The 27,969-nt window shown below is 42.1% G+C and overlaps 2 protein-coding genes across 4 annotated transcripts in view; one reads left to right on the plus strand and one right to left on the minus strand.

Moving 5' to 3' along the window:
• Positions 1-26,412, minus strand: part of PRKAR1B (protein kinase cAMP-dependent type I regulatory subunit beta) — a 101,376-nt gene extending 74,964 nt beyond the window's left edge. Inside the window, exons 1-4 of one of the 3 annotated variants that reach the window (XM_061473629.1) lie at positions 26,394-26,412; positions 23,635-23,838; positions 9,786-9,956; positions 5,824-5,915 (exon numbers count right to left, since the gene is read on the minus strand). In XM_061473629.1, coding sequence (XP_061329613.1) covers positions 5,824-5,915; positions 9,786-9,956; positions 23,635-23,811 — 440 coding nt within the window. In that variant the 5' untranslated portion in view covers positions 23,812-23,838; positions 26,394-26,412. Of the gene's footprint in view, positions 1-5,823; positions 5,916-9,785; positions 9,957-23,634; positions 23,839-24,664; positions 24,870-26,239; positions 26,302-26,393 lie in introns of those variants that run through there. The other 2 variants (XM_061473628.1, XM_061473627.1) reach the window with 2 other exon arrangements.
• Positions 26,413-26,539: 127 nt separating this feature from the next.
• Positions 26,540-27,969, plus strand: part of DNAAF5 (dynein axonemal assembly factor 5) — a 28,576-nt gene continuing 27,146 nt past the window's right edge. The window contains exons 1-2 of the mRNA XM_061474192.1: positions 26,540-27,107; positions 27,544-27,728. Of these exons, the coding sequence (XP_061330176.1) occupies positions 26,576-27,107; positions 27,544-27,728 (717 nt within the window). The 5' untranslated portion in view covers positions 26,540-26,575. The remainder of the gene's footprint in view (positions 27,108-27,543; positions 27,729-27,969) is intronic.

The raw sequence follows: 27,969 nt of genomic DNA on the forward strand, positions 1-27,969 counted from the left end.
TCTTGACAATCGTCAGCTTTGTGTCCTACTTCCATTTCTGCAGCAGGTCACCTCTGAACCTTCTCACTGCCACCCCTCCCAGTGGCTGCCCTCATCCAGTAGACAGAGAACATCCTGTCAACGAAATATGAAAAAATAACTTTCATTTTTATCCACAGAAGGAAAACTAACAATCTCTTCCTTTCCCCCCTCAGCTTCCCCTCCCACCCCCGAATTCAACATCATGCCAAATCCAAGTGGATATACTTGTATTTCAGCATTACATGCAGAACAGATAAAAATTCTTCCTAGCTACACTGCCAGGTTAGAACAGATTAGGACAATCAGGCTAGCCCCTTGCCACCAATTTTTACTTTATACACCATTTCACAACTATGAAGCCTTAGAGGATGTTAATCTGCTGGACATCCAAGAGTGGGAGAGGAAATAAAATGCTGCCAAGTTATGGGTGTAATTCTGTCTTTGCATAGATAGAAATCATTCACTACCTGCTGACTGAACAAAACCAAAGCAGCAGAGAGGGCATCAGTACAATGCACCCTGCTTTGCTGATTTCTTCCATATGCAAAAGTATCACTGGCAAAAAAAAAGGGGGAAAGTTTATGCAACCTTTTAACAGCCTTCAGAATGGACCTCAACCATGACATCACATTGGAACCAACAGGGAATAAGTTCAGCAAGGAACTTCTTGCCACTTTTCAGCCATTAGAATCCATAGCACAGGTCACCTAAGACAACGTTTTAACGTTAAGTGCAACTTCCCACCAGCATTCTGGAGGGGCATAGCAAAGACAGACACACTCTCTGCAATATAAATTCCTGCAAAGTCTGTAATTTCATCTTTGAGTTCTTTTATTAGGTATAAATGCCATAATTAAGGATTTTATTTTTTTTAAATGGGAATTCTTCTTCAATCACAGGTGTAATGAAGAGCAGAGAAACAAGATGACTTCGGCTCTCAACTGACATTAAAGACAAACTGTTGCAAAGAACACCATCTATAAGAAATAAATTTATGTTTACAATGCAAAATTCCCTTACAACTAATGTTGCCATTTCACTTGTCCCCAGTAGAATGAAAGAGAGAGTGAATGCCTCTTACCTGGCTGTAGGTCCAGCTCCACCAATGTTTCCTCTCAAGGCTGTTCATCCTTGGACAGATTGCTGAGCAATTCCTAGCTATTCTGGGTGCACAGCCTGCACAGTGCTGTCTTCTGTATCAGAAGTTGTTCTATGCTGCAAGGAGCTCCTTTAGAGCTGTCACACAAGATGATGTTCTGCAGGACTGTGCATATATATGTAAGGCTTTGGTGAGGACAACAGTCACTGACCTTGCAGTGATCGTAACTACGTCTTTAGTGTGCTCTTTGCCTGGGGAAAATGTCTTCTTGGTGGCCATTTCCACAGCTTCTGTGTGGTGCTTCCACACCAGTATGAACTATGCTTTTCCAGAAAACCTTGGTGCATTCACATCTGAGCTCACACCAACATGCTCCACTGCTCACCTAACAAAACCCTTTAAGCAGTCTCTTCCAAAAGTTTTTGAGTGGAGTCACAAAGGAAGTGGAATACAGAAGAAACACAAAACAAAGGGCAAACCTTCAAGTGAACATAAACTAGCCAATATGTCATCATTTGGGGTGGGGGAAAAGAGAAGAGAAAACTTAAGAGCACTGTGCCTAGGGACCTGCAGGATGATATAACAGCACTATCAAAATCCACACTTAACTACCCAGGCATCAAATACGTAACTGCAGAGTAAATACACCAAACAAAGTGAAAGGGAAGGGCTTTGCCACACATCCCACTCAGAGAAGTAAAACACATCAAAGCACGTATGAGAGAAGGCTACTCAGAGAAGACTGCAACTGAGTTTGGGCTGTTAACAAGGTGATGAGCCCAAAGTTAGGCACACTGATACACATTCATGTACTCCCTGCAACGTACTAAGCTGTTCAGCTCATAATTAAGCCCATCACCCCCTTAACATTCAGCTTTTCCCCACAGCTCATAAGTATTTACCCTACCCATATTTCACAGAAATTTTTAATACGCTCCAGTATTTTTGCTAGATGTGAAATATTTTAATAAACAATCAAAATCAAATGATATCTATTAAAAAACAATAAGAAATTCATTTTGTGAAGCCCTGATCTTGATTTAACTTCTTACACCTAGCTTCTCTTCAATTCACAAAGATTTTGGATAATGAGTATATGATACATCCATGTAAATCTAAGGTTTTGCTGTCTACGAGCATGTAACAGACCAGCTCCAGGCAAAAGAGGACACACAGAAATACTATTAAAAAGCTCCACATTCCTGGTTTTGCAAATGAGAACAACAGCTCCCTTACAGTTAAAAGCACATTTCCACTTCAGATAATGGGCATTTTGCCACTGGCTTTGAGAAAACCAGGACCCTACTCCAGAGTTTAATCAAGATCTTATTGAAATCAGTGGAGAAATCTCAGGAGAAAACAGTGGACTGCCACATCCCTTTGCAGAGCTGCGCTTTTCTATTGGCAACTCTTTAAACAAACATGTTGGCAAAAGGTGCTCATAACTAGCTCTGCTGCTTTTAGTACTGATGCAATTTGAGTTTCCCTTTAATTTCACTTTTCAGTATAATTTTACACCAGAGACTGTGTGTAATGTGTGCATGCACGTGTGAGTGCATGCAAGAGATAAATGGCAACCCTATTTTAAGCATGGCACATGAAAAGATGCTATCTAAAATAAGACTTGAACAAAACTATTTCAGACACCAGCGCAAAAAGATACATTTACTCTAACTTCAGCATGGCTTCTCATGCAATTAACCATTCATATGGAATATCTGACACAAAGATAACATGCTATACACTGCCTTTATAAATAAGGGTTTACGTCAGATATAAGGACTTTCAGAGCTGCCAAGCAGCAAGTGCAACACAAATCACGTGGACTACACAGCCATAGAGCAGAGTAATATAAATATCTTTTCAGAGAAGGAAAAATATAAGAATCTTCCATTGTAAATGAGGAATTAAGCCCTGTTAGTCCATTCTTTCCCCACGTGAACACCTGCATCTCAGCAAACGGTCAACCACAAAATTAAATGAAACAACAATACTGTCTTCAGTGTAGAAAGCACTGAGGAAGATAAACACCAACACTACCACTGCAGCACAGAAAACAAAATAACCTCACTCAGCATTAGACCATTCCAAGAGGACAAAACCCAAATGAAATCATATACCATTTACTTTACCAAACTACATTATCTGCAACAAGATGCAAGCTGAAGTGAGGGCAATAGTATGCTCCAATTTCATAAATAAAACCAGAAAACACAACAGCATGATGTCAAGAATGAGCTCAGTAAAATGCAAAGACAGAACAATTTATCCATTCATTGCAATCCTGTCTGCAAAGCAGAATGCATGTATCCTGTGAGTTCCCTTTTTTGCCCCCAGTGTCAGCAATAACTTGCTGTGTTCATCATGAGGCTTGAATGAGGCACCTAGACATATCCCTGAGCAAGGGAGATTGTATGAATCTGAAGCTGAATACGCTACAGTGCACAACCCAGAAACCAAGAAGCTTCTAAATCTTTTGACAGCAGAGGCAGTATACACCTGGTCAAGCCATAGTTTGAGGACTGCAAAAGCAGACAGTCTTCAACCCAAATGCAGTATACACATGAGAATCTGTGTGCATCACTCCTAACACATACCTGTAACAGTACTGTCTGGCTGACAGAGGTAAATAGGACACAGGGAATGGACAGGAAAAACCATGACCATGATGTACAATCAGCACAGTGCAAGAAAAAGCACTTTTCCTTCAGTTTTTCTCTCTCACCCTACTTTGATAAATATTACTGAAATGTCCCTCTTCCAGCCCTAAAACCTGTCTCTTCAGGACCTATCACATCAACATACCCACAGGATAACTAGGGTTTATAGCAGTTCTGTACAAGAATTCTCTGCTGTGGGTGAAAAAGCAAGAAGAAACGTGCAAAGTTAATCCTCTTCTAATTACTCCAGAAATGTGCATGCTAATGGTATCATCATAATTAGGACTGTAAAGTAATTAAAACTGTGTAAACGCCTATGAGAGGGAGCAAAATTTGCACACTTGGAACGTGCTTTGACTGAAAGTACTTCAGTAACCCCTCTGAAGGACTGTACTGCTGATGTTCTGCCAGTATTAAAAACATGAGTGTAGACAGTCTTTGTCCTTTCTAACCATCAAAGCACAGAAAAGTAGGGCTGGCAAAGACCTCATGACATCACTTCACCTAACTGCTGCAAGGCAGAACTGGCACTACTTATATCATTCCTGGCAGACTCTAGAAATCTGCTCTTAATGGCCTCAAGTAGTGGAGAGTCCACAACCTACCCAAGCAGTCAGAAACCTCTTCCTAGTATCTGAGTTAACTCTCCTACTGCACTTTAAATCTGTTACTCTTTCCCTTTGGCACACATAGCAGTTGATTTTGCATATACCATTATTCATACACAATTATAAGCTATTACTGCGTCCCTCTGCCCCTGACTTTTCTTCTGCAGGCCAACCAATCCCATTCTTTCCTCAGAAGTGATGTTATCTAGATCTGTGATTGTTCCCACAGCTCTTCCCTGAACTTCCTCCAACCGTTTATCCTTGAAGTGCAGTGCCCAATCTGGACTCTGTGTTCCAGTTGAAACCTTTCCAACACTGGGACGTCTTGCATGTTCTCCCATTTAGTTACCCCAGTAAAACGTTAGTATTTTCAAAACAGCTTGACATTGGTGACTAATGTTCAGATCATGATTCACAATGAGCTCCACATAGTTTTTCAAGGAACTACCAGAACTGCAAAAAAAGGCTTAATAGTTATAAAGGTGTTCTTCCTGCCTAAGTATACTTCTCTGCACTTGGCTCAGTGACAATCCATGCTGCTTTTAGTAGAACACTTCTTCAACCTGTCAGCGTAATTCTGAATTCTAGCCTTTCTCCCAATGTTTTAGCAGTCCTTCCCATCTTCATGTCATCCAAAAATTCAACACTCATACTCTATCCCACCACTGAGGTCATTAATGACAACAATGATGAAAACCAGACCAGCCCTTCCCACACTTCAATATATCTTTTCATTAGAATGACAAACCATTGTTAACTGCTATTTGGTATGGAAATCCAAGCAGTTTTGTATAGATTCCATCGTGGTTTCAATGAAGACATGTTTTCCTTGATTGTTTATGAAACTGTCATACCTTATGTTGAGAACATCACTAGAAGTCAAGCTGTTTGGCCTCCGTTGTGCCTTCCCTAGCTACAAGCCTTGATACTCAACTGTAGAAGGACATTTTCAAGTTTTTAAGTCACGCTGGTTGTTACTGAACTCTGTGGTCTCCTTCAGGTGCTTACACATAATTTGTTTGCTCCAGTTTTTCAAAGAACAAAATAATTTTCCTGAAATTCTCTTCTATCTCTTTATCTTATACTTTTTCTTTCCCACTCCTCCAGCACATGACCTGTCTTCCCTGAGTTCTCAGAATTAACCCCAGAGGCTTCTAAGATGACTTTAGCCAATTCCTTAAGTAACCTAGAATTAAGTTCATTGGGCACAACTGATTTGAAAACATTAAATATGCCTGAATACATTCTGGCCTGTTCTTGCCTTTCTTTAGCTTGTGATTTTACTCTCTGTCATAATACCATAAGCGTGAGTGTGCATCTAGTATGACTCAAATGCATCAGTGAGAGCAGTTTTGATCCCCGAGTTAAAATGCAATATAATTTCTTGTCCTTATATCAAGATGTAGATTTCTTTAAATCATAAACCTCATCATACCTTCGTTCATTGTCATCAAGATGAGCAAAGAGCACGTTCTTGGAAATGGCCTTCGCCAGAGCAGTCATAGTTTTATAGTCCTTTGGAATAACCTGTAGAGAAAGGAATAAAGGGTAATTACATGCCTGGTTATATTTCTTTATAGATCTTGAAATCTATAGAAAATTCCACTATTCAAACACTGGATTTCAAACACTGAGAAAGGCTTAGGCTATAATATAAAGCCACTAAGAAAGTAATACATTACAGTTTTGACAATGTGAGGATAAGAATTTATGTTCTCAATATGAGAGCCAAAACAGAAATGTAAGATCCGGCATGAGAGGGTAGAAGGATATCCATAAAATACTATAATTAGCAGGTACTGACAGCTGTGTAGTCTCCTTTCAAATCTTTTGGACTGAGGAAAACATATTTCATTGTCTTCTTTCCCCACAAACAATATCAGAAGCAACCTACTTTAAAAACTAGGGAATGAGCAACATTTCTTTAGATGAAAGGTAAAAATGTGTGGATTACATACTTTTCAGTACTGGTTGTTGTATAAAGAACCACACTCCTGCTAGGCCCACCTGGGTCAAAATCCTGTGCCTCTGCTTCATGGAATATGGGAAGTACTTGCATTTGAGAATGAAAAGACATTTTTATATGTTAATTAGAGAGATGGCAAAGGTCCTGTTGAATTTGCTCAAAATATATGCTGAAATGCAGGAGTGTGTTTTCATATTGGATGAAGCGTTTTGTAAGACTTTTTGCAAGTTAGGCTTTCCATTTTGGTACACATTTTGGTAAGACATTAGTAAAGACACTGTATCTCTGTATTTGCCAAGCATTTCCTTCTGCCAGTCACAGACTTAGTGATTATGAGAGACACAAGAAATCTGTAAAAAGGTTATGACTTGTAGAAGATGTCCTTTGAATTTAGTAATGTGATTTTTCTTAATACTTTCATTATAACTGGACAACATCAAGCCTAGCAAAAGTTTTAAGTGTTAAATAAACCTTACTTCGATCTGAAAACTAACATCTGTTTGCCTGTTTCAATTACTGTACAAAAAAGGTCTGAGATTGGGCATTGCTCTTTTGTACTTTCTTATGACAGAAATACTGTATCTGTCTTATTTAAGTTACTATGTACACTGATGTGTAGGCAGTTTCCTTTCCTCATCCTGGAAAAAAAAAGGTACTACCCATCCAATAAGAAGGATGTCTCAAATGGGAAAACTGATCTAGCATCAGTTCATGAGTTCTTAAAAAAAAATTGATCTAGATTTATTTAAAAGGAAAATATTGCACTGCAAAGATCTAAAGTTAAACTCTGGTTTCAGACATCCCTTATATTAACTGTAGTAGTCATTAGACTACTTAAGTCTATAGAAACAGATATGTATAAACATGTAAACATATCTGTATCAGAGTGAAATGTAATCTAATTTATCAAAAGTTTAAATTCCTCAATGTTAAATAAAATGAGCATTTGGCCAGTATCTTACTCTTGGTTTTCACCCTATCAAACAAACCTGGGATTGAATTGCAGTCCTGAACCCTTGTTCCACTAAGAATACCCTAGCAGGTCAGCTTACTGCTGATGAGTAAAAAGGGTAGATAATCAAATCTCTAAGACATTCAGCCCCAACCCTTCTGGCTGATTATGGAATAGCATTGTCTAGCCTTTCTCAGACTAAATCTGCAGCAATTAAAGCCACAAGGCAGAGACCAAAGGGGGTCTGTTGGGACAGGGACACAGAAAACCAAGGAAAGCTTCTTTAAGTATCCCATTAACCAGGCATCTGACCAAAATCAAAGCCAGGCAGAAACTTGACCATTTCTTACATCCCTCTTTCAAGTTATCACTGAATGTTCTCTTCAAGCTGACTTGACAGCAGGACTCCAATTCTGATAGTAAACTTCATGTTATGTCAGATGTGTTGACAAATATTGCTTTCTCTAGTTTCAGGAATGAAGCAATGAAATAATCTTCCACAGAGATCTTCCTCTGAGCCTCTCAGAATGGAGCCATGTGCTTGCTCAAATCACAAAGCTAAATCTCCTTTGACCTTCTCCCCAGTGACATAACTCATCGCACTGCCTTTAGCACTACTCATCCTATAGCTCACCCCTTCAAGGGATCCTTTAAACTGGCTTATGACCCAGATGTGTTTCTATCCAATACCTGAATTGAAGCCAGTGATTCTTCCTGGCTACTATCTAAAATTCCATCAGTTTGGAATAGTGTAGCACAACCCTTGCCTTGCTTTTTACACGTTTAAATTAGTTTCATAATCTGTCCTTTCAATGTCTCTCTTTATTTCTGTATTCCAGAAACCTCTGCCACAAACATCCACGGGATTCATTTGCTGAGGGCAGAAGTCAAAGCACTGACAGAAACCTTTCCAGTGCTAGTTCTATACTCCTTGCAGCCTCTGTAGCCTGACAAGAAATTATCCCTTAAATTATTATTAAGTTCAGACAGTTCTTCAGAAATGAAAATCGTAACAGCCCAGTCACAGAACACACAGAATATGATCTGTACCCCTTCTGCCAGTTCATTCCTACCCATGCTACTGTGAGGACTTATTGGCATCATTGTTGAAAAAGGAAAAAAATAAAGTTTGTTTATAAAGAATTACAAACCCAAAGGAATTATAAACCATTATAAACCTAAAGGAATTATAAACCATTATAAACCTAAAGGAATTACTCAGGGGTGTAGGACGGAATATTTCCTTTGATTTTCAGAAGGGTCAGATGGAACCCATATTAAGCAGAGACAGATGTGATCTCTTCATGAAAGTTTTTAAGGGGGATATTGCAAACTGCACAGAAAGAAAAGTGTTTGAAAGTGGCTTTTAAAATATCACACAACCATTTTAACGGTGTAGTGCACTACTAGCATGATCACAGTTCTGTTAAATTCACTGTATACCTGCAAGTATTATTCAACTGCCACAAGAATATTCCTCCATACTTGTTTTTAGGATGAAAGGCCCTCCTAATTCTTTGTTTCTTGGGACAGAAATCCTCAGAGCATCCAGTGAACTTGTATCATAAATGGATGACAAAAGCACAGCTGATGGCAGAGGCAAAAACTATTCTGCCAAAAAACAGTGACTGACAACATGTATTCCCATAAAAACAAAGCGCTCTGGTTTAAAGCTACTCCAGGTGTGCATAAAAGCAAAATTAGCAGCATCTGTCAACCTTACAAAATGCATCTTTAGCCTAGCTCCCTAAACAAACATGACATACGTTATTGTAATGTCTGTATTTTAATAACCTTTGAAAGCTTTGGCCAGTTTAAAAAAAAATTCCAGGGTTATTAAGAGACATCAAGGATATAAAATAGCTAGATAATTTTGTGGGGAAAAAAAAGGGATGTTAAACCAGAGAAGCCCAAATCTGTGTTTCTACTGAAGAAATTACCTAATTTGGGATTGGTATTTCTTCAAAGACAACAGTCACATAAAATCCCCCAAGTATAGTTAACAGAACTCCAAAACCCATGGGTGAGGTGCTACCCAGTCAACATGTGAACCATGCACCTGAATGGTCAAGAGAACCTAAATGACCTAAGTGACCGAGGTGAGAAGCAGACTTGAGCTAGAAGTGACTTTTTTGGAAGAAAGGCAGGAAATGCAGCAATAGAAAAGGCTGTTTTCCAAAACTGTGAGGTTCTGACAACACTCAGAAGCTGCCAGAATCTGTGAATTTTGACAAAATGTCTGAGGCTTACTGACTCTCTTAGAAGGGGTCAAAAAGGAAAGAACAGAAAATACTGAACCCACATTGATGGAGAAAGTAATTCGTCACGGAGACAACAAAAGAACTTGAGCGTGAAAAAGATGGTCCAGCAGTGCATATGCCAGCATTAGGATACCATCCTACAGGCTGAACCATGAGTCCAAACTACGAGCAAAATATGATTGTCCTGTACCTCTCAGAACCAGACAGTAACACATTACCTTTCTGACGTAAGAAACAGCATCTTCCTCAGTGTACACCTCTGCACTGACTCCTCCTCTCCTGCGTCGGGCCTTTACCACTGGGTTTGGAGGAGGAGGGGAAATCTCATCATCATGAGAATCAGACTGGGAACTGGATTTCTGACGAGCCAGTATTTGTTTGCATTCTTCCTGCAAGACAAAAAGAGACAATGAAACAACTCTTACCCATGTAGCTACGTTGCTGGATATACTCAATTCGCTCTTCTTTTATGACCACAGCAACCCCCTCACTCCTACATTTGGCTGGCTGTCAATTTACACACATGTACTGCTGAAAAAAAAATTAAAAATTTAATGTGAGCAGCCTGAGGGACTGACACTTAACTACAATGTGCGTACAGGTATCATCACTCCAATATCTGACCTGTTCAAGTCTTTCTTACACCTAATGGAAACCAATATATTGCACTTCAGACATATCTTTGCAGCTACTCCTGGATGAGAAAGCAAAAGAAAAAGCCTCTTTTGCTTATTCTCCAACATCACAGCTGTTTTTTTCTAGTTGGCTTGTATGTATCTTTCTTTCTTGTACAGAGGACATATCAGAAGCCACACATCAATATATTAGATAGGTTTCTTCATTTTGCTCTTGCCTTGCAGGCTTAGTATCACCAGCAAGAACAAAGATGCTCCCTACTCCAGAACTTCTGCCATATAGCAGATTTACAATCAATGGGACTACTTCCAAGCAAGCAAGATCCAAGGTAGGCTCCAGAGGACTATGAAAAATGATGGCTGGCCTAGCACCAGCTGGCCAGTAGGGAGGTTATTCTAATTTCACGCTCATGAAACAGAGAATCAAATACAAAGGGGAATCCCTGAAGAGGTAACAGGAAGCAGTACAGAAAACCTTCACGAAAGGATGTCAAAGTTGCAAGACTTCATCAATTCACACACTGAATTGACTTCTAAAGAATTAAGACAAGTAAGATCAGTCATAATATTTTCCTAGAGCCCCACCTCCTATTCTTCAGTTTCCTTGGATTCAAGGGAAAGCACACAGGAGTAAAGTTCTCTTTGCACCATACACATGTATCAGTCAAAGGAAAGGGGGCCTGTCTGCTTGTTCCCAACCCACCTCCTTGCCCCTGGTAGCACTTCAGCCTGGCATCCTGTTCATAACACACCAGACTGCCTTTCCTACTTCTTTAGTTCCTTCTTCTAGTGATTCCTTCTGATTTTCACTGAGCTTGCCTACAGCAGGAAGAACTGGCAATGGGATGGACCACATGTGCTGTCCTCATCTTGTCTGATACAGGCAACTGAAGGGCACATGCAGGAGAGACATGAGCACTGTAAGGAGGCAAGCTGTCTTTTGCAGCAGTAGTCCAGTAATTTTATTTGATGATATCTATTATGTTGCCTTAGGCATAACTCACACCCTGCTAGTCTCAGGGTTATGTTGATTAACATACATGTAGTCAGCTATCATCCAATGACAACTTGAACAACTCTCAGGCTACCCAAAAGAAAATACAGTAGTAATGAGGTTCCTCATCATTGGGTACCCCATAAAACCAACATTCCTTGGACAGGGATGCCAGAACCTGGCCTCTGTCTTACCCTGTTAATTTCCAATAAGACTTTCCAATCAGAGCTAATACATGGAATCAGTGGAGGTGGGAGGATCTAGGAGCACCAGCACTAGACATGTGGCAGGTTACCAACATAGCTGGTTGGTCCCATTGACAAAGGAAATGAGTTATAGTTCACTCATTAGGTATGACACTAGAAAACTGGCACAAGTTCACCATTTTTAAGCTTTAAGAAAAACCTCCATTTTGCCACTGATGTTTACAAATGTCTGACAAATCCAGTCATGCCACTTGTCTCTTCAGGTTTTACTCTAGTTTATTTCGTCACCACCACTGACATTGCCCCTCTCATTAACCTAAGGAGCCTTTGGCACCAATCTTTGATGTATTACTGCTACTTGAAATAAATAACTGAATAGTATTTCCCAAGCTGCATAATCCAAAGTAACAAGTCATACATTCTGATTAAGAGACTACTGAAATACTTAAGAGACAAGCACAGAGATAAAATGTAGAGGGCTGGCTAAAGATCTGACTTCCCAAGGTCCTGACCGGCCTCAGAAAGTGCCAAATTCTTTCCGAGATCAGTATTTTTTTTTAATTGGGATTACAACACTGCAGCTCCTGTGCCATAACACAGTTGAACAAGGTGCTGTTACCAAAAAACATTAAAAAAAAAAACTGATTTCAGATGTATTAATACTTACTGTAACTTCTTTATTTCCTATTCAAATTTCAAATAGCACTGAGTACATAGCAAATAACTCAGCCAGATTTCCCTATCGTGTAAGAACTGCAAGTCCTATTAAGCATGTTCATCAACTTCTTCCCTACTTCTCTCTCGCTTCCTTAACTACAGTGATGCACTTGTAGAAACACAAACATTTTAAATACAAATATATATGCTACATATTATCACTACTTAATATCTAGTCATCCAAACCAAGCCTATGGCTGAAGAATTTCAAATACTATTATTGGCTATTGCCATTTATGTACCCCTGATATTGTTAACATTCTCTGTTTATATTAAATGAACACAAGCAAATGCACCTTCTTCATAAGCTTAACTGAAAGCTAATTAAGATTTTTTTGTACAGTTAGCAGCTGAAAGTATACTAAAAGGTAACTATAACAAGAAGGCTCTTAGGTAACTATTTAATGGTATGTAGCGCTTACATAGCTCTTTTTATACATAGCATATTTACTCAGAGAGAAGAGTAGCACTTTGCTCCATTTGAATATCAAATACACACTTCTTTTTCAGTACACACTGTATAAAAGGCACTTTCAAGGAATTAATAAATAACATCTTCCCTGCCCCAGGACAGATTTATACACGAAGAAAACTCAGTGAGATAAAATTAATATCACAAAGCATGCTCTTAAACCCAAATACTTTTTAAAGCCAAAAAGGTATTAAAGGATTATAAAAGTGAGTTACTATATGATTCACTTTAAAGGGAAGTCTCTTCACTACAAACTCCTTTTATATAAACAGCAGACAGCTGACTGGCTGGCTTTTCCATATGCTGCTGTTTGTAGTCTAGGTAGGATTTCCACTACTGAACTAAAGAGTGCCTTTTGAAAATAAAAGCATAGGCTCTGACCTAGGTTAAGCTTTCAAAAAGCCTCTTCCAAGTATCTGGGGTTAAAACTACACAAATATAGCAAATATTTTAAAGGAGGAATGGACTCTCTGAAGAAGAGTTCTTCAAACACTGATCTTCAGACACAGCTTGATGTGAATGCCTGTGCAGAACTCACTTTCAAGTAAACACCTCACTATCTTTTGTTGTCATGACAACAACTGTTTTCACTCTCTATTCAGATGGCACAGATAATTCACAGTTATGGGGCCCAATTATGTACACCTTAAAATAAGAAAACACATGGAAGACACACTGCAGAACAGTGCAATTGCCTCTGAGCAAGCCCCAGTGATTATCTTGTTCCTCCCTTCACACTAGTATCTGCACCGGTTTGAGTGGAGATGCTCCTGACTTGTAGGACATGGAGGGTCTGATTCAGTTATCCCAAATATGGCCCAGTGCCATTCTGGGGGACCTTGCTCAGCTGTCAGCTGAGGACATGAGTCTCAAGCTGTCCTGGGTCACATCTACCACCTTAGTGGGCATTGCATGTAATTTAGGAAGTCTTAAATGGCAGCAGGGTACCACGTGTGAGCCACTAACTGAAGCCTCCATCGTCCCTGTCACAGTCCAATATATTTATGTATCAACACACCCCAAATCTACAAATCAACATTGCTGAGTGACAGTAATACCCCATTTCCTATACAGATAATCTAAGTCTACTTCTATTTAAACTGTGTTGTAAGTGTCCAAAAACCTAGCTGAAGTTGTAAACAAAGGTGACTTCAGGGGGAGGTGGACAGTGAAACTGGAATACCATTACTGACTTCAATGACAATAAACTGGAAAGGAAAGAAAATATACCCTTGTTGCCACAAATTAAAAGCACCACCCATAAATAAAACTGCAGTGACCCATTTATGTTTAGAATGTCCACCTTCAGCTAAGACATTTGTTCTACAAGGTGCTGAGGTATAAAGGCAGGAATTTAGCATGCTGTCCTCAGCTTATGGGGTCACTGCCTTTCCTGATTAATGTTTCCATGAGCTTCTAACGAGTTTAAACACTGCAAGTGAAGTGACCACAATGCCAAGGCAGTTCTTAGGTTTACCCTTCCTTTCAGACTGCTGCCGAAGAGCACACACGCTTCCTGACCCAGAAGCTTTTTTCTCTATCGGCTGGAGCATTTCCAAACAGAAATTCACTTCCAGTAGTTCCTCTCCTGGTCTCTCCTTTCAGGCTTTGTCACTACCTGGAAACTCAGAAGTTTCAGTTGAAGGAAGGACAGCACATAAGGAGGTTCCACGTCACTGTGCAGCTTTAGAACAACATCCCACGAAGACTTTTAAAAGCAAGTCAGCCGTTTGGTATCACTGCTCACTATCTCTGCTCTGCCGCTTACAATTTATTCATTGCATTCAAAAGCAACAACACAAAATGCACTCTAAATGAAATATTTTTTCTCAAGCTCACTCATAAAATTTTCTTACTGACAGAACTGGAATCTGCTTTCTGTTTATTCACAGAAAATATGCAGGATAGTTTATGTGCATGTAACTAATCTCTCTTTGCACTGGAATTGACCCAGAGGAGGTGCTCTCAACACAGGAAGGTTTCTAACACCACCCCATCACTCCTGGAGGCTGACATGATGATTTATAGCAGCTAACAAAGGCCAAAAGCAGAACACTCTGCTCTGTTGGAAGCACAGAACTGATGCCATTACTGACAATGGGAGAAAACTGGAAGGTCTCAATGTCCTTACCAGTCTTGTCTTTGCCACAGTGGATAACTACACTACCTTTATGATCATTCAGCCTTGTAAAAAGAGACTTTTCACACAACTCCAACTACTGTTCCATTGCCTTCCCAATGCTTATCTTCTAAAGCATCATTAAGAAATATCTGTAACATCCACCCATCCTACTAATTCACTCCATAGTTACCCACTGCTTTGATTACTACTACCACAACCTTGGTGGCCTTTCTGCATTTCACTTCATTCCCAATTTCCAATCTAGGCAAAATTCTCTTGCCAAAAATCTACCTACTCCTCTGCTGCTCTGACTGCAATGCTCACCTTCTTGAGTCCCTTTACTGGCATCACTTTACCTCCTGCAACATGTTAACACTTCTTGTTTTCCCCTCCAGTGTCTTGCTGTATCTCAACCCATCACCACCTCTTCCCTACTTTCATAGAGAATGAGGTTATGTTACAAAACACAGACCATGTTTTTGATACTTAGAAGATGATATAATCAAAGAGAACTGTAGCCAACACTTCTGATTTTTTAAAATCTAGCCAAATAACAACATATGCATGCATACCTTGTATAAAGAAGATTCCCACAGAAAACACGTATTTGCTACTAGATAAATAGTTTAAACAAAAATGCTAAACATTATACTGTATTTTTCAGCAACAACCAGAGCACCTAAGTCACTGTGAAGTTTTTAACCACTGGATATGTAATGCCACAGCTGTTTATTTATTTTTCATTCCAGCCTTCTAACATAGCAGACCCTTAACCCAAGAGAAACACCATTAATCTCAGTGAGACTTACATGTAAGTTGCAGAAATGGACCATCAGAACATAGGAAGAGATAGCTGCTGAGGATACCAACAAAGAAGAAATCATAAATGCTGGTATGCTATTTTTCTCCTTAAAATACTTTAGCTATGTAGGCCCACTTAACATTTAGAGGCATACTGATGCCCCCAGATCAAAAGTGATGCTGAGAGCAAAGTTGGTTATTCAAAAGCTTGTGTTCCCTCAGTGATTTCAGAGTGGAAATTGTCTCCAAAACATTTCTGCTACAAAATTCTATAAATAATTTATTCTCTCTTCTAAAAAATTATCTGATGTTAATACAAATACAAAAATACACGTGCTGGCCTACTCTTCTTAAACATATACTCCGCCTTTTTCTCTCTCTTTCATCCTCCTCCCTTCCATATGCATTTCATTTTTGAAACCCAAAACAACTTTGGTGTGCTGAGTGCCTTCATTGGTACAGGGGTATTATGGCTAGACAGCAATTTGAACTGCATGCTCGGCAGGAATCCATGTGTCCCTTAACCCTTCAGTGGGATGCTTACAACTCAGTATTTTTGTTTTTCACAATTTGCCAGTTAATCCAAGATAAATAATCCTGGCCATGGTTTTATTTCAAGTTTCCCATAGCTCACTCTCTGAGTTCCCTAGTGCCTTGCCCAGAGGTGATGGAGCTGGCGGGCTGAGCTCCTGGGAGTTACAGAACGTCAAGAGCTTGAGCTTACAAAGCTGTACAGAGTACAGCTTAAACACATGCTGCCAAGCAGGCAACCACAGAGGCACAGACCTCAGCACAGCACACTGGAAAGCAATTAATTTCCCCCCCTTATAACATTTCAAAATCATAGAATTAAAGAATAGTTAAGGCTAGAAAGGACCTTAAGATCACCTAGTTCAAACCCCTGCCATGGGCAGGGACGCCTCACCCTAGACCATGTCACCCAAGGCTCTGTCCCAACCTGGCCTTGAACACTGCCAGGGATGGAGCATTTACCACTTCTTTGGGCAATGTGTGCCATTGCCTCACCACTCTCATTATAAACAACTTCCTTCTTATATCTAACCTGAACTTCCCCTGTTTTAAGTTTAAACCCATTACCTCTTGTCCTATCACTACAGTCCCCGATGAGGAATCCCTCTCCGGCATCCAAATCTAAGGTCCTTTTCTTAACTGAAGCAAAGTTAAATCACAAATAATCTTAAATCTGCTACAAAAACTGCAGTTCTACACCCAGTGTTACTGCTGTCCAGTCTAACAGTCTCAAGACCCATCCTATGTGTCCAATTAAAATGAATTCATGCAGAATTAAAAAGGTATTTCAAATAAAAAGTCAACTTTCTCATTAGGAGAATGTTAACAAGGAACTATTTGGAAACTAAAGGAAAAAAAAGGCAAAACCAAAATTCATCCTCATATTGGAAATCTGGTTTGATCTGTACCATGTTTTACACAGACTTTCTCCTTGCTATCATTCCTATTTGGTATGCTCCTCAGTTTAAAATAATTACTGAGGGAAGACAGAAAAGGCCTATGTACCTCTGCTTCTTAAGTCACCTCCTACAACTGAAAGAGAATAAAAAGAAGTAATTTTGAACATCATTTGGTGCCTTCCAGAAAAGCTACTGACTTGCCTTGGCTCAGCAATCATTTGTAATGGAAAAGGTCAGTAGCTGTCAGAGCACCTTGCCTGAGCTCTGTAAAACTCAAAGAATGAGGAGTAACTACAGGAGTACAGCCTCAAAATGCTCACATCCCTGCACATGGAGTTCTACTTTATTCAAGCTAAATTGCTATGTAGTCTGACCAGCCTCTCAAAAGATTAGTGAAGGATTCGCTGAGCTGCAGACAAGCAGGAGATAGGTACTCAACCAATTCTGCAACCACAGACTCCAACACAGACAGGATTTAAACCCAGGCAAATTATTTTTCAAAAATTGATTGGTAAAATAAGATTTGATGGATTTCACATCTGTTTGGGAGCCTATAAAAGGCTGCAGTATGTTGAAGGCAAATATGTCTAGGTACCTGTTCCTAGCAGTAAAGTATGAAGAGCTTTCCCAAGTCTGTTGTGATCCAGTGAAATCTCCCATCAGTGCCTGACCCAGTGCCTTTTTTAACTTCACACCAATTTGCAAGGTGTTTCATTCATGTGTTAAAGCTAATTATGAAGCTGTTTCTTTAAAGCCACCTAGATGCTTAAAGATTAACATGGATGAAATATCCTGATGAATGTAAAACATGATAGCTCGAGATGTGAAACAAAGATGTGTCCTGGGTTCAGCAGTAGCAGTCATTTTTCTCCTTCTTAGTAGCTGGTGCAGTGCTGTGCTTTTGACTTTCAGCCTGGGAACAGCACTGATAACACCGATGTTTTTAGTTGTTGCTCAGTAATGCTTACTCTGACCAAGGACTTTCTGAGTCTCATGCTCTGCCAGGGAGGAGGGGAAGCCGGGAGGAAGCAGAGACAGGACACCTGACCCAAACTGACCAAAGAGGTATTCCATACCACAGCACGTCATGCCCACTATATAAACTGGGGGCAGTTACCTGGAAGGGTGGGATCACTGCTTGGGTCAGGCTGGGTATCGGTCGGCAGGTGGTGAGTGGTTGTATTCTCTTCCCTTATTATTTCCGTTATCATTATTGGTGGTAGCAGCAGTGGTTTGTGTTATACCTTAGTTACTGGACTGTTCTTATCTCAACCCGTGGGAGTTACAATCTTTCGATTCTCTTCCCCATCCCTCTGGGAATGGGGGGAGGAAGCAGGGGGAGTGAGCAAGTGCTGCGTGGCTGAATTGACAGGCTGGGCTTAAACCACGACAGATGACATCCAGGGAGACTGCCCTTCTCATTTCATCACTGAACTCCACTTCATTAGTTTCTGACTGAGAAAGTTTCTGACTGGGAAAGCTACTCACTTCTAGACAAACAAAGCAAGCAGGGAGTTCAGTGGTGTCCTAATGTGTTATGCACAGGCTTTTAATAGCACAGCTTCATCTATAACCAATTTTATTTCTTAGGAAAAAACTTTTTTCTTCCCTCACCCTTTTTTAAACCTCCCGCATTTGTGAAAGTTTGCCTGAAGGGTCTTAAAAATTCACCTAGCTTTTCCTTTTACCTGTTCCAAGAAAACTGCCATCTCTCATAACACTGCCTGTGTCTGACTACAGCAATCACAGAGGTCTCACCTGAGCTGATTTTCAATCACCTCTCCCTGGTTCTGATACCAGAGGAGGGGCAGGAGCAGAGGCTGCCCAAGCCTACCCAGAACCGCAGTCACACAACACGGGCACCCAGCACTCCCACTGCTGTGCTGCTGTCAGCATGTCAGGTAGCTCAGGTATATTCCCACATACTTTAGCAACATTTCTGACCACCAAACAGATATTGACCAGCTGCTTTACAAGCTTTGAGAGATACAGAAGTACCTTACTCGTCTTTATCCAACTGCTTGGTTAATGCATTTTTTATAGTTTTTCCACTGTAGATTTCCCTTCCAATCCATAACCTTTCCCCAGCTTATCTTAAAAGAATGAGTTTCATTATGCATAATCACCTGTGCTTATAAGAACGAATTTCATTGTTTTGGAAAGGTTCTGGTGGAAATTACTGATTGAACATTTTCTTGTTGTGACAAAATGTAAATCCTGGGAGAGACGACTGCTGCAGAAGAAAATCCTGATGCTCAAATTTTGATGCTCAAAAACCTTTGTTTCTGAAACTCTTTATGCTAAATAAATAAACTGTATTTTACCAACAGTGAATGAATTTCTAGTTTAGCAGACAGTTGCTTCTCGCTGCTAGTTTACAACAAACCTGGCACACAAATGCCTTCATTTTTCTGACCAGGTCTATGTGCAATACTGTCTAATATCACCAGGTGGAGCTACACAAATAATCCTATCTTGCTTTAGCTAATTACAGACCGTAGAATGCGGGTTTTTCTAAAACTCGTATTTCTGGATAGCACCTTCAGAAATGCAGCAGCAGCCTAGGTCCATAAAGCCACTCCCAATCCACAGGAATCCAAGACAGTAAGTTCAGTATGTGCAATACAGTATTTCTTGCATGTGCACAGCGCAATAAAGGGACCAGGAGCCCAGAATGAAGGAGCCCAGAAGGCATCAGCAAAAACCACCTGGCCCAGCCAGCAAAGCCACAGCTCTCAAATACACTGCATGAAAAATTACTTCAGAAAAGTACTTTGTAATGCCTAAACATATCCTGCTGATTCTCCTTCTTTTGTGTAATTTTCTTCATTAGTTCTGCTCTTTCTTAGTTATCTTTCTTTTGCTGAAAACAGGCTAACTTAGCCTGGCAAGACAACTCCACCTTTGATCACATAATCACCACACTAAACAGCCTGACACTAATGAAGCTTTTGCAGTCTCAGCATAGCTGAAAACACAAGGCTTTGCCTGTAATTTCTTAGTAATTAACTTCTTTACATAAGGTAAGAACTAGAGATAAAAGATGAGTTCAGTTTCTTTGCGCTACATCTTTCTTAGCCCTCATGTAAACAGAACATAATTACAGCTGTTCAAATAATGCCACAGTTTCTTAGCTAACATCTATTCCCAAATTCTAAAAAAACCAATTAATATCCCTAAGGGAAAGGTTTTTCTCACTCACTCCACCAACAGGAAGTTCTGTAAGGTCACAGGGAATATAAAACAAATTACTCGAAAGAAAACATTACATAATTCTGGAAATCTAAGGTATCTAAACTGTTTTCAACTCTTTTTCTGTGCTCAATGGAATGCTAAAGATTTTAAGAAATTATCTGTTAACGTGATCAGAGTACATCTTGAAGTTTGTAAGTCACAGCATGTGAAAACTGACTTGCAAACTTCAGAATACAGAAACTTAGGCTGATTCCCAGCAGTTACTGGCATCTTAAGACAAGCAGGTCCTGCCAGTACTAAGTGAACAGAAAAATATCGATGTCCTCCAACTGTTTTCAGAGGGCTGTTTTCTAATATTGTACTTGATACAAATAAGCTGCAAACTTAAAAAGGCATCAGGCATTTCATTCTAACCATGGCACTTCTCCATCTGAAAACGACGCCTGTGGAATCAAACATCAAATCTCAACCTTTTGCACTTTATTCCTAAGTGTTTATTCATGTTCTCACTTTACAGCCCTCTCAGGCCATGTCTATACTGTGAAATAAAAAATGGCCCAGCCTTGGACCTGAATACTAGCTCAGGACAGTCCACATCCCTCAACTCTTAGCTCATTCCCTGGCTCTGTTCTGAGCTGCTCGTACTGACTCCTGCCAAAACAAACCTGCTCCTAGATGTGTTAGGCCTAAGAATAATATCCGGGGCCAGTTAGTGTTGTGGGGTCAGGGGTTAGTCCCTGGCCCTTTTTCATTCAGCAGTACAGATGTAGGCTGAAGGCAGTGGACCTGACGTTGATGTCATCAGAAGTAAGGTGAAGAGCATTTATGATCTGATCTTGCATATGATAATAAATCTTGCTTTTCTAAGTTGATTTTATGGGATGTAGTTAAGAATTAGCACAATGAAATAAACTTTTTTCTGTATTCACCTCTGAGGTAGCTCGAAAATACTGATGTGGATCGAGCTCTACACATTTTCCATAAGCTCCTCTTTTAACTACTTGAAAAATATCCCACACTTCATCTCCAAACTGCCCACATGATTTTTTGACAGAGAAACTGTTATTCTACTGCTCTCTTCAGTGAAGCATGTTGTCTATTTTAATGAGTTTGGAAAACAACCCCAAAATATCACACTTTGGTGGAAAAATACGTGACTTTGTTAGAAAATCGTGCTAAACCTAAAGATTTTCACACCTCTCCCTGCACAGGCACGAAATTAAAGAAGCTAATAGTGCATGTGCCATATCAGTGTATTGCTCTAATGGGCAACTGCTAAATTCACAAGTCCATTAAGATTCTTAAAGATACATATATATGACAAGCTTCTTCTAAAAACAAGATAAAACTCATTGAAATTATTTCTCTAGCTTTACAAACCTTCCTTCAACTGTTATTCTGTAACCAACCAAGTCAAAATACTACCCTAGAGCAGAATATCCTCCACAGTGCAGTTCATTACAAGAAAGTCATCAGAGGTGGTTCAGCAACAAAGTCAAACCACTGCAGGAATGAGAATTACAGTGCTGGAAACCTCCAGAAGCATCCTAAGGCCTTTAGGCCTAGCAAGCTTAGCTCCCAGGCTGCTCTGGAGAGTCGGTGTCAAGATTATTTCCTTCCATACTAAGCACAATATCCACTGATCTTAATGCCTTGAGACTGGTTGTTTCTAAATTATCTCCTTTGTTTTGAGAGAAGTGATACCCATCAGCTTCTGCATTTGCATTCTGATTGATATTCTGATATAAGATTGTGGAATCTGCTATTCTTTGGGAAATAACAGGAAGTTACATGAAAGAATGGGCTCAAACTTAAAATGGGAAGTTTAGGTTAGATATAAGGAAGTAGTTCTTTACTGTTATGGTGGTGAGGCACTGGAATGGCTTGCCCAAGGAAGCTGTGAATGCTCCATCCCTGGCAGTGTTCAAGGCCAGGCTGAATGGAGTCTTTGGTGACATGGTTTAGTGTGCAGTTTCCCTGCCCATGGCAGGGGGCTGGAAGAAGATATCTTAAGGTCCCAACCCAAACCATTCTATGATTCTATGAGTATCTAACTACTCACCGGTAGAAACTGCCTTCGTATCTCAATTCTGTGTACTGCGTTTAAATCGATAAAGCCAAACTCCCTCAGTACAACAACTGAAGTAATCCCACTAGCTGTGGAGAATATCCTAAAATACTATGGCATATTTTAGCATTTTTTGCAAAACTTGTGTTTATCCTTCTTGCCAGGAGGTCCAGAACTGCACAAAGAAAGACGGGTAACAACTTGTAACATGATAATGGAAATTCAACAGACTTCACTCTCCTGAAATGGGTTGTGGCTCTCAGTAGTTTAGAACATGCAGAACTATGAGGTTTGGGGAATTTTTTAATAAGAAACATTATAGTTAAAAAACCTCTTGTACTTCCTACCCCTCCCTGACATTGCAGGCATTCTTATTGGGCTTCCACCAAAAGGCAATGTTTGCATTTTTTTAAAGCTACACAAATCTGGCATATACTCACCTATAAAAAAGAAACCATCCAAAAAGTGGACAGTGACATATATAAAATGTATTTATCACTTGTAATGTATCAGATCTACGTACTATTCACTAGTTATTATTGTTCTTGCTCTGTCTTTGCAAAATTCTGCCTCTGGAAGGAAAAAAAATCACACAAGACTTGCATCTTAAGCCTACAAACCTGAAACATTTCATTCAAAAAAAGCAAATAATCATCTTCATAAACTAAGTATATTAATAAAGTCTCTGGCAGACTGAGAACTCATATAACCAACAACTTGCAGCCCTGTGCTTCCACTTATTTCTGGAGGAATCACATCCCCAGAAAAGTTGTGCTCATACAACATGCACATCCTGCAAAAGACACCAGTAGACTTGTCCAGTAGGATTTGTCTGGGAATGTTTTAAAACATTTCCCCTTCTATGCTGCTTTTGAAGACATTCACAGTGTATTAAGTCTCTCTCTGAATGCATCTCATGTTGGAGGATCCTGGAATAAGCAATGCAGACGGGTAAGAGCAGCAAAACAAACCAGCAAACTGCTCCATGGTTTTTAGAACTTCCCGGTTCCCTGATATAGTTCAGTTTTAGGAGAAGGGGAAACCACATCACCTGACACTGGAATAAACAGGGAACAGCAACTTCTGATTTTGCAGGCAGGTTCTTCCCATAGAGTAAAGTTCAGGACTCCATGTATCGTAACACAAAGTACGCTGATAACTCTTCAGGTCATTTTTAACAAGTGCAGTTTGATGAAAAATTATAACCTTGGTGTTATGCACAAAAAATTCTAGATTACAGCAAATATTATAGCAAACATCAGCAAATAAAGAAAGAGCAAGGGTTTTTTCTTCTAAGAGTCTGTTCTTAACAGCAGTTTGATAATTTAAAATTTTAAAGGAAAAATACACCAAAATGTTTGAAACTTTTTAAATAAACTTTTTCAGTTTACAAATGAAAAATTACAAATCACCTGAAAATCACTGACCTTTTCTAATTTTTCAAAGTGTTCTCTGAGGAACTTCATGGGTCGGTCTGGCTTTGCTATGCAAAGGTTTACAATACACTCTTTTAAAATCTGTTGGATGTTATGCTTCTGAACATAGAGTTCACATCCCTTCAGGCTCTCGTCTTCTTCAACACTGCAGGAAGAAGCAGCAGCCATCTTCAGGCTTGTAAACAGAAAACAGACCTAGGTAAGAAAATGGTGCAAGAAAGAGATAAGAGACAGTTCCCAAATCCTTTGTCAGGGAGATCTGAGGGAGCAAAGACATTTTAATATTGCCTGTTGCCTATTCAAGAGCTATCAGCGCTGAAGGTTTTAATGTTCTGGAGCTGTATGTGGAAATGCTGAACTGTGTCATCTTTGTACAACCAACACACCAGTAAGTACAAAAAGAGGATTTTAACTCCTAGACGGTGGTCAACCTTTGGGCAAAACCGGTGCAATTAATCACACAAAGCCATGCGTTTCAAAGACAGCTATTAAATGCCAGTGTAAAGCCTAGGTTTTCTATTCCCTTGGGGACTACCTCCCCATCACCAGTTTTCTGGTAAATTTTAATTTCTCCCCCATTCACAGCAAGGGACCGTTACAGGTCTGGGGGGAGACTGGAAGGAAGCAGCTGAGCCGTCCAAGGCGAGGTTCGGCAACTGGGGGAGAAAACAACCCCAAACTTCTCTTTATTGCCCTCAGCGAGCATACGACCCCTCCTTTGCAAACCAAAATCCGCGACAGCAGCGGTTACACCGTCCCTTCCTGCCCGGCACGCTGGGAGCTCCGGGGCTGAACGGGACGGAGGGGTGCGGGCACAGCGGGCAGCGGGGCAGGCCCAGGGGGGCGGGAGAGCGCAGAGGCGGCCGCGGCCCCGGCCCTAGCAGGGCGACCCCGAGCAGCGCATCCCCCGGGCCCGGGCTGGGAGATCGGCCCGTCCCTGCCTCCCCCGCACCAGGCTCCGCTCCCGGCCGCTGCCAGGGGAGCGCTGAGGGCAGCGCGGGACGGAGGGGCCGGTAAATACCTGATGACTGGAGGCGGCTGAGCGGCGGCGGCAGCACCTCAATCCTTTCCCGGCAGTGGAGGCAGAGGAAGGGGCTCCCCTGTCGGTATCCGCCCTGCAGCCGCCGTCGCCTCTCCTCGCTGCACGCCCGGGGACCCGCACCCCGCTGCTCCCGCACAAAAGCTCCGACCCTGCCGCCGCTCACCCGCCCGCCTGCAGGAAGTCCCGCCGCCGCCGTCACTCACCGGCGGGCGCGGCCTTCCCGCCGCCTCCGCGGGAGAGGCGGCCCGAAAGGGCCCGCACCTCACCGGCTGCCCTGCTCGCCGCACTGGGGACGGGCTGGCCCCCGGAAGACAGGCCTGGTAGCCGAGTACGGGCTGACACAAAGGTCCACGGCGTGGCCATGAGGGATGGGCATGGCCGTGAGAGATACACCTCACCACAAAGGATGGGCTGGACCCGAAAGGTGGCCTGGCCATGAAGGATGGGAATGGCCATGAAGGACAGGCTGGCCCTGAAATGTGGCCTGGCCACAAAAGATGAGCTGGCCATGAAAGGTGGCCTGACTATTAAGCACAGGCTAGACATGAAGGACAACAGCTTGGCCACAAATGAAAGGTGGCCAAATCATGAAGGATGGGCTGTCCACAAAGGACAGTAGTCTAGCTGTGAAATGTTGCCTTGCCAAGAAGTACGGGTTGGCCATGAAGGATGGGCTGGCCACAGAGAACAGCCTGACCATGAAGGACAGGCTGGCCATGAAGGATGGGCTGATGAGTCCAGGTAAGAGTGCACAGCCCCAATATTTCCATGGCCCAGGGGCCACCAGGCCTGTTGCACTCTGTAGCTCAGAAAGAGCATCTCACCAGACTAGTCACTTGGGTATTTAGAGCAAGTCATCACCCCCAGGAGCACATCCATGCCAGTCCATAAGGAGTGTGGTCATAGACAGGGCTCAGACAAGGGCCAGCACCTTTGCTGGGCCAGGTGCCCGTGTGTGCTGTCAGGAATGCTCCAATACACGTTAGTATTTCCTCTGCTCCTAGGGAGCTCACACTTGTGGCTCCCACAGAATAAAGGGTGAAAAAAGACTCCAAAGGTTCACAGTCAAGTGACGAGCAGCATAACAACAGAATAAACTGCTATGAAGTGTTCAAGGCCACGCTGGACAGCTTTGAGCACTCCAGACTAGTGGAAGGTTGTCCCTGCTTTTGGCAGGGGATTGGATCTAGATGAGCTTTAAGGTCCCTTCCAACTCAAACCATTCTGTGATTCTATGATTTCAAAAGAATAATTTGAATTAGTTCTATAGTTTATTGCACTTCAAGTATGAGTACTCAAGAAAAGAACCCTGGCGACCTTTCTGGTTTGAGGTGTGCTGATCGCAGCCATCAGAATAGCACACAAAATGTCAGGTTGTTTAAAGTACACATAAGTACAGTATGAACACTATATATATATTAATACAAATGAACACTAAAAATTACATAAGGCTGTTACAGGAACTGGTAAAAATGGTACTACTGCTGCCACTGCAGTATTGATCCCTCCAGAGAAAAAAGAATGAAGGGACAAGTGATGCAAGTAGCATGTTACCTGTGCAAGTTTCCACAGGGTAACATCTCCCTGCGCCGGTCCCCTCAGCCCTTCCACCAGCTACAGGCACCCGTGGGTTTCCCTCAGGTTTGCTTCTCCTTTCTCCCCGCGACATACGAATAACGGGTTCCTATGCTGCTGGAAGCTATCATACCTGCTGAAACTACCGCCCTGCCTCCTCGGCGCTTTGCTGCGGGGCCGCAGCGAGAGCGGAGCCGTCCCGTCCCCCAAAGCCCACCCCACCACCGTCGGTGTGTAAAGCTGTAAAGCGCTCGGCCGCCGTCGTAAAAGCCTCGCGCGTCCTTAGTAACGCCATTTCCGTAGCGACAGGCGAGCATGGCGGCGGTCGGGGCGGCCGAGGTGGCGCAGGCCGTGAGCCGGCAGCTGAGCTGCCTGCAGCAGCCCGACTGCGGCCGGGCGGCGCGGCTGCGGGCGCTGGAGGCCATCCGCGCCGAGGTGCTGGGGCGGCCGCTCTCGGACGCCGTGGTGCAGGAGGTTTTCGGCGCGCAGCTGTTACGGCCGCTGGCGCGCTGCGTGGCGGGGGACGCGGCGGAGCGGTGCCGGGAGCTCGCCCTTCAGCTTCTCTGCCACGGGGTCAGTCACGGCGACCCGCCCGGCGAGGCGCTGCCCGTCCTCTTGCCGTTGCTGGCCCAGCGTCTCTGCCCGCCGCAGGGCTTCGAGCCCAGCGAGGAGCTGCGCCTCGGCCTAGTCCAGCTCTTGAGCCTCCTGCTGCTGCGGTGCGGGGCCTCCACGGCCCCCTACCTCAGCGATGTTATCCGCATCCTCCAGACCACACTCCTCGACAACTATGCCGAGGTCAGGCGTGAAAGTTGCAGGAGCGCTGTGGCCTGCGCCCAGGCCATGCCAGGTGGGGCCTAGGGATGGACAAAGAGAAGAGCAGTGGGCTAATGTGAGCCTCCAGTCTCCTGGGGTGACAGGGGCTGAGGTGGGGACCGGTAGGAGATTGTAGGGATGCAAGCAGGAGAGGGAGTGAGATGAGAAGTTGCACACATCCTGACAGGTGTACTCTTCAGGCCTTGAAGGATATGTTGGATAAAGGCTGTACCAGGCAGGGATGCTAAGCTGTTACAATATGTGGGTAATAGTGGGAGGAGAAGGTTAGGGGAGTGCATGTGGGCTAGCATTCAGCTCTAATATAGTATAAAGTTAAATTTGCTTGCTGCGCAAATGCAGTGACAGTAATCAGGCTGCTGTTCATAGTGTTACAGAAAACATGTTGCTCAAGGTCTGTCACATGCATAGAGAAAGGCACACTTGAAGTTTCTGTCTCTCTGCCCTAACAGAGCACTTCCATATGCAGTCAGAATCTCTGATAAAAGCCTTAATGCAAACAATATCGCACCAGCACTACAGAGTTCGTGTTGATGTAATTCAGGCTACGGGAGCAGTGATACAGTTTGGAAATGGGAAGTCTGTGGATGATGTTCTGTCTCATCTGGCCCAGAGATTTTTTGATGAAATTCCCAAGGTGTGCTTATTTTATTTTTTTTTTCCCCTCCTGGATTTGTTTTATATCTGTTTCTGGGTGGTTTGGTGCTTTCCTCCCTCACCCTTCCCAGTTTTCAGCTTTCATTTATTACATTAAGATACGTAAACATGTCACTCACAGGCTTTGCCAGTTGTACACTGTCCAAACCCAAGGTTGGCCACCTGTTCATCTGCTGTCCATTTCTTCAGGCTGTGGGTGTTTGTAGACATCCTTTTATTTC

This window comes from Pezoporus flaviventris, unplaced genomic scaffold (assembly GCF_033815535.1).
Source record: "Pezoporus flaviventris isolate CSIRO_AGI_PZ_B2104156 unplaced genomic scaffold, CSIRO_AGI_Pfla_v1 ptg000078l, whole genome shotgun sequence".
NCBI lineage: Eukaryota > Metazoa > Chordata > Aves > Psittaciformes > Psittacidae > Pezoporus > Pezoporus flaviventris.